Source organism: Amaranthus tricolor, chromosome 12 (genome assembly GCF_026212465.1).
Source record: "Amaranthus tricolor cultivar Red isolate AtriRed21 chromosome 12, ASM2621246v1, whole genome shotgun sequence".
Taxonomy (NCBI): Eukaryota; Viridiplantae; Streptophyta; class Magnoliopsida; order Caryophyllales; family Amaranthaceae; genus Amaranthus; species Amaranthus tricolor.
This window is the reverse complement of record NC_080058.1, coordinates 2,508,701-2,518,810: the sequence shown is the minus strand read 5'-3', so window position 1 is coordinate 2,518,810 and position 10,110 is coordinate 2,508,701. Positions and strand designations below refer to the sequence as shown.

Here is a 10,110-nt window from a genome sequence, read left to right as displayed (position 1 = left end):
ATATCCTTTGCATAAACCAAGTTGCTCTTTGGAATCATCTCAATCAGGGATCTATCTTGCATGTGGGTCCAATCCTCAACCATATTATTTACTTCTTAATTTTCAAAATCATAAGATGGGTCCTAAACCCATTTCTTATATCTTGCATCTATTCCTATGGTCTATGGATGAAATTGCATCCATGTTCTTGTACATTGACACTTGTGAATTGATATATATATATATATATGATCAAATAAAAAGGATTTTAAAATGAGAAGGATTTTTGTTTGATCTTGTTTTGTTACTATAAATACAAAAAAGGATACTATGTTACTATAAATTAAGAATATTTTAAAAATTATTTCATAGTTACGTTTTTATGTAATATAGTTACTTTTACAATTATGTGTTTTTGGCTCAACCGTGACCATAAATTTTTTTTTATTTTAGTGAAATTAAGGATGTAGAGTCCTTCTTACTCTTCTCATTTTCAACCCCTTTTCATTGCATCGCTTCCCTATATATATATATATATATATATATATGAGTGATAAGTTAAATTTGATCGGATAAATTTAGTGTATTTAGGCATATGCAAAATTAAAAAAATGAATATTAAAAGTTTAATTTTTTTTGAATAATAGACCATAATAAAGTTTTGTGGTGTGAGGTTTGTTATGAGCTGTGACGGCTGCATATCAACAAAGCCTAGAGGCACCAGTGTCGAGGTACGACCAAGTTGCTAATGCAATTCGTATTTGTTTGTTTGATCTTAAATGATCTTGTAAATAAAAAATTGTTGGTTGATCATTCATTCTTCTAGATTAGATTATTTTCTGTCAGCATTTCCTTTACTAAATTTCTTAAAATTCTTTTGTAATCTGAACAATTTTATGCAACTTATTTGTTTTTATAGATACTTGTTAATTGTCATAGTGATGGTCTTCAACTTTTTGACATATTAAAATTCGTCCTAACTTGTTAAAAAGATTACTTAACGAGTTCAGTTTTATATGCCCTAAAATCTCAATAGGAATACCTGACACAATTTTTTAAGCTTCGTCATTCGCTAACTGGTTCAAAACTTCTTCCACCTCTATTTTATTTATTCAACTGATAAATTTTTATTTCCTTTCGCTCGAAAAGATGTCTTATATATTTATCCATAAAATTCATTAAAAAAATTACACCCAATTGAAAATTAGGTGCATCTCATTGATTTTGTACCTTAGATTGCTACCAACTGTAAGTAGTATTCATTGGTAAGTATGAGCTGAGATCAGCTAGGAGTATTACCCAATGAAAAGTCAACTTTTGTATTGATAGCGAAATTGTACAAGTGTAAAAATATTGTGATCTTGTTCATCATTTCCTGATTTGAATGGGTCCTGAAATGAGGTATGATGTGATCATCAATCATCATCATTTGATTATTACATCATGACAGCTCTTTCATCTAATTAAGGTGGAGCCTTCATCCGACGGTAAAGAGAGGTGGGGATCAGGGATCTGTAAGGTGGGGCCTTCATCCAACGGTTGTTAAAGGTGGGATCTATGCTGATCATAGGGTGGAGCCCACAGAACTGGAATCTGAATCTTACAATTTATATAATTTTGATTCATTTTTCATTATTGTCCCATTTGAAAAAAAGCCCTTGAAAAGTAGAAATAAATGTTGAAAGCTAAATATATACATTTGTATAATCACACTTGTATAATTTGTATAATTAAAAATAGAAATATTATAGATTCTATGTTTCTATCCCGCTTTTAAATAGATATGTACATTTGGGTGTTTGGGCGGATTTTAAATATGATATCTTGGGTTGTGTAAATTTTGATTCTAATATGCATATAAGTGTCTTGATATTTTAATAGTTTGTTTTTATATGCAGATTACTTCATGTAATTTAAATTGTACTCGGTTTGGATAGCTGAATATCCATATCAAGTCGTTATAATGCTTTGAAAAATAGTTAATTGGATCCGTTTTATCTAAATAGTATATGCATTAAAGATTTTGTGTGCATTTTCAATTCAGTTTGTGCTTGTATGTGAACTAAGCAAATATTAGATTATTTTACAAATGAAACAAACACAAACTAAAAATACATTTGATTGTAATTAATTTTTAGGTGCACACGTACGAGCGCAAGATCCTTGTGTTGAAGGTAAGTGTTCTCTTTCTTTTAACATGTCGAGCTAAAGGGATTTCAAAACTATGTGAACATGAAAAGAGTGCCTAATTAAACTCAATTTATCACTGTTGCGCTAAACTGAACAAATAACTGCTGAACTGAATTGAATTGATGTAAATGATAACGAGATCCTCTTGACTTTCGGCAAACTTGCACAAGTCATTAGACATCATTTTGCTTGAAAGTTGAAAATAATGACAAAATTTACAATAGAGAAATATCTAAAAGTCATTTGATAGAATGAACCTTAAGAAGGAGCAATAGACTAGGCAAAGCAATGCTGAACATATGACAAGGTATAACCCATCACGCAGCTACTACCTAAATACATACCGAAGAACCTAATACATCAAATATGGTATAACATCACCTATATTAACTTAACCGATCCAAACACACCTAATCGAGATGAACGTTTCAATAGATCATCTCAAACAATTGGCTTTACATCTATTACGCTAAACTGTCATAACCATTAGCTACCGAATTCTTACAGTTTTCGTGTACATGTTGGATCTTAAGGATTGCTTAGATTCCTCAAGTCATCTTCCTTGGCGTACCAGCTTGGTATAATCTTGGAAATATGAGGATAGAGGTCCTTGTAAGAATTCCTTATAGTGCCCTCCGCCACACCAGTAGCGAGAGAAATATCTGTCGCATTTCAGAGATTTAAAATCATCGATGATTTCCAGCATAGAAAGAAAAAGAATAACAATAAGCTTACCCTTGAGCGGCTTTTTATCATCGGAAAGTTGGGTGATTATATAAATAATAGCAGCGGCAATTGAAATCGGACTTCTCCTGCAGAATAAGAATTTTAAGCCAAAGCTCACTATTTGATGAGTCTCATTGTTCTACGTTGCTTGTCGACATTATCACAGAAATTCACCAAAACCTAACATATGTTTTGATTCGGGAGTAGGATAGAGATCCCTAAAGAAAAGGGGGAGAGGTAATAAGAAACTTCTTGTATTTCGTGAAAATCAAACCCCGATCACAAGGATGAAAGGAAAAACCTTCAACCACCAGGACCCTAGGCTAATCGCTAACCCATGATTCTCAAAACCTAACAAATGTTCTTTTTTATTTACTTGCTTTACAATACTTGACGAGCTTCTCAAGACTATTGGACGATTATATTTTCGATAAGAAGTCACAAAATTTATGTTCAAACAATAGAAAAACATTCAAAGAGTTGGCGGCTACCCAAAGTTGGAAAGTCATCATCGTTATCATTCCATTATCCCAATGTCATTAGGTGGCTTCCACCACAGGTGGGATTTGGGCGGTTGAATGTACGCAATAACACAACCTAACCTTTGTTAGTAGCCACAAAGAAGTTATCTGCAACTTAACAAAAAAAAAAGTGCACATAATTTAATGAGATAGGGTTCATTGTAATTTGTAAGTGGAGGAAAACTACCTTATATCAAGCTCTTCAGATGTCTGAACAGCTTCTTGGGCGGCCTTTACTGCTTGCTTGTCCATGCCCAGATGCGAACAAAAACGCCTCTACAATCATAAACAAAAGATAATTTACACGGAAAATCTTAAGACCAAAAACACGACAAAGAAATGGTTGATGCCTAAAAGGCCACAATTAGTATGAATTAGTCCTTATCGACAAACCAAAAAATCTCCTGCATGAATGGTTCCCATTTCCACGGACTGACCCATCTCCCCCTCTAGTTGCTTGACGATAAACTCTTTCGCACGACCAATTTCCTTCTTTGTGGCCCCATTAGCGACCGAACATATCTCTGGTGATTGTGTAGTTAGGATTTCGTTAAAAGCCAGACAAATTGGGTGAATTAATGTTCTAAGATGACAAATACCTTTAACAGTTCTGGGCTTGTCTTCTTGTCGACAAGCAATATAGAGACAAGCAGCCAAAATTGCGTCTTGATTCCTTCCTCTAAGGGGTTTCTGGTCTTCAACCTTCTTATATATTTCATTGGCTCGATCCTGGAAGACGTAACTGAACTCTAAGATCTTAGTTGGCACATATGATTAGTGATTGTATATTCAAAACTGTCACATGATATGCTAGTCGCCTTGCGAATCGCAAATCGAAATAAACGAATTATGGTCGGTTTTAGGCTATTTTTGAACCATTTTGAGCGATTCGCAAATTCAAAAGGTGAACTAACTAGCAAATTAAGTTTTACTGATTGAGAACCAATAACATAATTTCTAATGTGATATTTACAAACAGCAAGGAGATCAAAAGATGTTGCTACAATTTGATGAATTAATAATTGCACAATCAAATAATGTTTTGCAAAAAATAAACAGTTATGAACTCATTAAAATAGCCTATCATTCACTTTTATCTTTGAAACCTGAAGGCAAACTATATATCCAGCAGAATGAGGATTGGACTCTTGATGGATAAGCTATTATCTTGATCAAGGCAAAATCAAACATAAGCTCCCATATTCCACCAACCAAATATCCGGAACTTTTTACTCAACAGGGCTATACCATAGCTAAAACCACCATGGGATTGGTGGTACAATAAGTGTAATATTCCAATAGTTCGTTCTCTGTTTGAAGGGAGTACGAGTATGGATTGTTTGTCACCTTCCCTCACCCAGACCCTGTTTTCAAGCAGGATAGTGGGTTGATGATGATCATTCCAATAGTCCCCTTTTCACAAATAGCTAAAGGGAAGAAGTAGCTCACAATGCCAGGGATTGGCTTTCAAAAAGTTAAAACACCCGCCACATCAGGACACAGGTATAGCATACCTTCCATACTCAAAATGTTTTTTTCCCTGCATGCCTACACTAGTAATAAGAAAATCCATGATAGAATCAGCTAATACACCATAAATGACAAATCGCCAGTCAACTCACTATGCAGAATAAATCAAAGTCAATGTCAGCAACCCAATATCCTGCACAAGGTAGGGTCCGATGGGGGAGTAGGGTAGCAGGCAAATCATACCCGTGCCCCCTTCAAGGAGTGGGCAAGGAGAAATGCGCGCATACGGAAATCCCCCAAAAGAAACTATGCAGAATCATATACACAAATATAAAACCAACAAAAAAATTGAAGCAATTTAGCATACCTTTATGGTCGAAACAAGACCCAACCTGCAAAAAGAAAGATTGTCATTCAGTGACTTATGTGTCATTGCATTAGCAAAAACCCAATAAAGGATGGTTTTCGCTTGATCCTTTTTCCCTCGTCATACACTTTTACATGTTTAAGTAGTTCAGTTCTTCAAGCCACAGTGATTAAATTATGACAACAATCACCCAGTCATTATATTACATCACGTTGCATAGTGTATACAAGAAGTCAAAGCATTGGGGTAATGGAATGTTGTTGTATAGTATGTCAAAACGTAAATAGGCGTAATCCTACCAAATTTAGACCCTTGCACAGAGGCTTTACATGAATAGTAAGAGTAAAAGCATTTTGAAATTATAATGGTCGACTATGGAGTATTATTCCTTAGTCCTTACATGCCAAAATGTTCAACACTTTATTCATTTCAAGGCCAAGAGCTTACTTTACAATCCAAAAAAGATCCAAAAAAGTTAATCAAGTAGTTTAATAAAGTAGACCAACTTTTTTTATACAAAAGCAAGGGTAAATGCAAGGCGTTTATGCTTGCATGTCCATATTGGAATTTTTTAGCTGAATCACACCAGAAGAAGATCAAAAACAAGGTTACTAGGGAAAAGATCACATCACAATGTTTTTCCTCTTCAATTAAATAGAGATTGCTAGTTAGATTCACAAATTTAACATATGGGCGAGGGTCAAAATAGCAGAATCTATTAGCATTTCTCCCTCCCTCGCATTATTTCACATATAACTAAGATTTTTTAATGGCAATCGACTTCTTCTAGCACACGATTAGTTGTTATCAGTTAACATGAAAACTAGTAATTCTTCCAGAATCGGGTCTTGGCTAGTTGGAGAGGAAGTACCACTTTTCTAGGTAAGATCCTTGATTTGATTTTCATATAGTCCTCTAGTCCTCCCCTTTCCTCAGTCATCCCTGTAATAAAGCAAAAAGTAATCTTCATAAAAAAAGAATTACTTTTTAATTTATCAGGATGGGAACCACTCTTAATTATTGGCTAGGAAATAACACATCTAAAGATGGAAGACTCACAATCTTAGTTCTAGAAGGCGCAAGGAGCCCTAAGGCATTGAGGTTACCAGGAGGCTAGACCAGGCGAAGATGCTAGCCTATGGGTGTGAGGCGCCCCAAACCCCAAAAAAAAGAAATCCGAGTATCCAACCAAAAACTCACAAACATCTAGAAGAATAAGAGAAACAAATGATCTTTTGATGCTACGACAAAATAGGTGCTCTAAGGTGCCTGCCAAGTAATTACCTCGCCTATTCCCATCAAGGCTCCCAACCCATCGCCCGCAGAAGGCGAGGTTACTAAAAACTAAGCTCACAATTTTCTCTAGCATATCTTCCAACCAAAATTCCGATTAAATTCATAAGATGGGAACACAACTATTTTATGAGGAACAGTTCCTATCTTCTGTATTCTAATAGAAGACCAACTTTAAAAATCATTTTCCCTGCCCATTCTAAGATCTCTTTGATGATTAACCAAGAAAACTACAGGACAAACATGCTCCTTGGCTTTGAGATAAGACTACGACAATTAATCAGCATTCAGCAACAACATTTCAAACCAACAAGAGTGGCTTAGCTTCTTATACCTTTGGGTCGTATCAAGGGATATCTTATAGTTTCGAATGATATTTAGGCGCTATGATAACCACATCATTCTCGTTACTGCATCCGTAATCGTAACCAGTACTGCATTTATGGTTCAATGTCCTACTCCACAACAAAAGTACATCTCTTTCTCAGATTTTAAAAATATGTTACTTATACATCATTATGTGATCTTTCACCACTTAGAACTTGTTGTCTTCAGATTTTTCAAGTAACGCCACGGGCGACATAGATTGATATATTCACTTTCTTGGCTACTCATACTCAACTAGTAAAATTACATTCACTCTTAGCTTCACAAAATATTAGTAAATCATAGGAGTAAATATTAAACTTCTAGGCACACCCTATGCCTCATGTAATCATGTACTACTATTCAACCTAATATAATCAACAAAAAAAGAAAAGAAAAAAGATTCTTTTCCAAAACAACATTCCACAACCTCAATACGATTAAGTGACTCCCATCTATGCTCATACTTAGGCTGGGTTTTGGAGCTCGCGTGTATGCAACCTTACTTAACCGTATTCTTGTAAAAATGAAAACATCGACTCCAAACCAAATAAATCTAAACATTTGGCTTCATCTTGGATAAACACTTCTTTTCCAAAACAAGGAAGAAAAATGATTGCAAAATAGCAAGATCTATCCACATTTTCCATTTTGGGTGTAGGCAAAAATTGACATTGATACAATATCCATTCACATAAACACAAAACTCCTATAAATACCTCACTTCTTCACACCACCAAAATTGCATAATTCAATCAACTCAACACCAAAATATTACAGTTCAACTTTTTACTCCAAAGATTTTAATTCACACAGTTAGATTTATCACTTCTACAACACCAGAACAAATACTTCACTTCTTTTAATTACCACCCAAATTGCACAATTCATCTAACCCACAACCAAAATCCAAAAGTTCAACTTTTCACCCCTAAAATATCACCTTAACAAAAATCAAAATGCTCAATATGAGAATCGGGTATTGTCACAGTTGGACCATAAACCAGTTTCCTACAAAGAACCTAGGTTTAATTCCTTCTTCCCCTTTCCCCTCAACCTATCCTTACCAAGAAAAAGTTCACAAAATGCACAACATCAACATAATTACAAAACTATTCAATTAAGCCATCAAATTAGTTGATCCCCACTCCCAAAATAAATCACAAATCTACATAAACACCAAATTAAAAATTCCCATTTCCCAAGTTCAAAACTTCAGTATTGGAATTGGAATATGAATTCTCTTTTTATTATCAAGCATAAATACACCAAATTCACAAACTTTAGAAGGTGAATACTTAATTTATCATTACCTGTCAGCCATGGTAGCAATAGACTTAAAAGCTTGAATAAGATTCCGGTCAGGGTTAGACCCACGAGACTGCCACCGACCCAAAGACGAAGTAAGAAACTCTGTTGAAGACCCATTGGGCTTAGAGATGACGGTGGAAAGCCCACCGTCGGTAAGCAAAGGATTGGTGGGCCCACCAACACGAACAGGGTCATTATCTTGGGCTTCATTAGCAAAAGTTCTCCATTCAGAGTGTTCATCAATGGAATGAGCTTCCAAAACAAGGCCACACTCAACACAAACAGTGTCGCCAGCAGCATGGTCAAGAACAACCTCTGTGCTTCTCTTGCAATCTGGACAATATGAGAAATCCCCCATTTTTGGGTTTATCCAAAATCTCTTTCTTCTATAGTTTAATCTATTTGCTTTTCTTAAGTGTTGGATTTGACTTTAATTGTTTGTTATGGTAAGAGGATATTCTTTTCTAGAAACTTTTTTTGTTTTATCTGGAAGGGCAGTTTTGGTAATTAAAAGTAGTTTTGGACTTATGGATATATGGTTCTAAATAGCTATTACGTTTTTTTTTTTAATGAATGGGATATACTGAGTATGATAATAATAAATATTTATATGAAATTAATAAAATATAAAATATATGGATGAAACTAAAAAATTGTTGAATGACTTAAGAAAGGGAGTAATAGATTGATTGGTCATTTTGGACATGGGTTTTAAATAAGTTTATAAAAATGCAAATTTAGAGACTATACATTTTTATCCTATAGAAAATGTAATATTTTACATAGTGTATAAAATTAACTTTTGGTTGATTTGTTGGTGAATGGTGAATAAGGCAAAAAGAAAATTGAAATTGTATAAATAAATACTCCCTCCGTTCCTTTTTGATCTTCCACATTACTATAACGGGTAGTTTTAAAAGTTCTTCCACTTTAGAATACTTTCTATTTTTAGAAAGTTTTTATCTCACTTTTACCCCTTAAAATCCCCCTTTTCTTTTAATGTACCCATTTTCTTTTATTTATAATTATTTTCTCTCTCATACTTCCCATACAATCATTACTTCACACTACTATTTAATTAAAATAATACCCACTACAACCTCATACTTCCAATACAATCATTACTTCTCACTATTATATAATTAAAATAATACCCACTACCATCAAAGATTCTCTTTTTCTTAATCTTTGTGAAATACTCAAATAGGAAGAACAAATAGGAACGGAGGGAGTATTAAAGAGAAAAAAATTGTACATAAGAGATTTGTAGAAAAGTAGTGAGATTTTTACCCAAAATAGAAATATAATACTCCAATTTAATGAGGCATTTCTTTAAGAAAATCATAGATATTTTTATGGGATCTAAAGAGACTGATACTTCTATTTGCTCCTATTTACAAATTTTTAGTTGTAGAATAAGAGCATGATAGTTGTACTTGTATATTATAGTTATTAAATAATTAATTGTCTAATTAGCTATGTAAATTATTATATGGTAGCTGCTAAAATATAATTTGTTGAAACAAGTGTGAGAAAATCTTAAAATCATATCTTTAATTTTAAAAAGCTACAAGCGGTAACATTATGAAAATAACTACTTGCACCACTTTATCTAAACTGATAGTCTAATACTCTACCTAAACAACTAAAATGCTATCTAGTAAACGTCAATCCTTAAGAGAATTAGTATCAATTGTGAGAAACAGTTTTTTAGTAATATGACTTAAAAATAAGGAATTTATATTCTTACAAAATTTATATTAGCAGATCTATTTAATCCATTAACAAAACACATCTTACAATAAAATTGTCTCATACAACAATTTGTTTTAGAGGATAAACACGGTTATGCCTTATTTAAGATCTCCTCATGGGCCAACAACCCAA

The 10,110-nt window shown here is 33.7% G+C and overlaps 1 protein-coding gene across 1 annotated transcript; it reads right to left on the bottom strand.

The window, feature by feature from the left end:
• Window positions 1-2,288: 2,288 nt before the first annotated feature.
• On the bottom strand, window positions 2,289-8,671 carry LOC130796773 (transcription initiation factor IIB-like). The gene is made up of 7 exons (XM_057659154.1): window positions 8,226-8,671; window positions 5,254-5,278; window positions 4,016-4,145; window positions 3,810-3,940; window positions 3,604-3,692; window positions 2,905-2,981; window positions 2,289-2,831 (listed from the first exon to the last, which is right to left on the bottom strand). The coding sequence occupies exons 1-7, from the start codon at window positions 8,579-8,581 to the stop codon at window positions 2,698-2,700; spliced, it is 942 nt and encodes a 313-aa protein (XP_057515137.1). The 5' UTR covers window positions 8,582-8,671; the 3' UTR covers window positions 2,289-2,697.
• Window positions 8,672-10,110: the final 1,439 nt, after the last annotated feature.

Coding starts and splice junctions, on each gene's coding strand:
- LOC130796773 (XM_057659154.1), bottom strand. CDS start 8,581: ATGGGGGATTTCTCATATTGTCCAGATTGCAAGAGAAGCACAGAGGTT. Junction 3,941..4,015: donor CAAGCCCAGAACTGTTAAAG/GTATTTGTCATC, acceptor CACAATCACCAG/AGATATGTTCGGTCGCTAAT. Junction 2,832..2,904: donor TGATAAAAAGCCGCTCAAGG/GTAAGCTTATTG, acceptor GAAATGCGACAG/ATATTTCTCTCGCTACTGGT.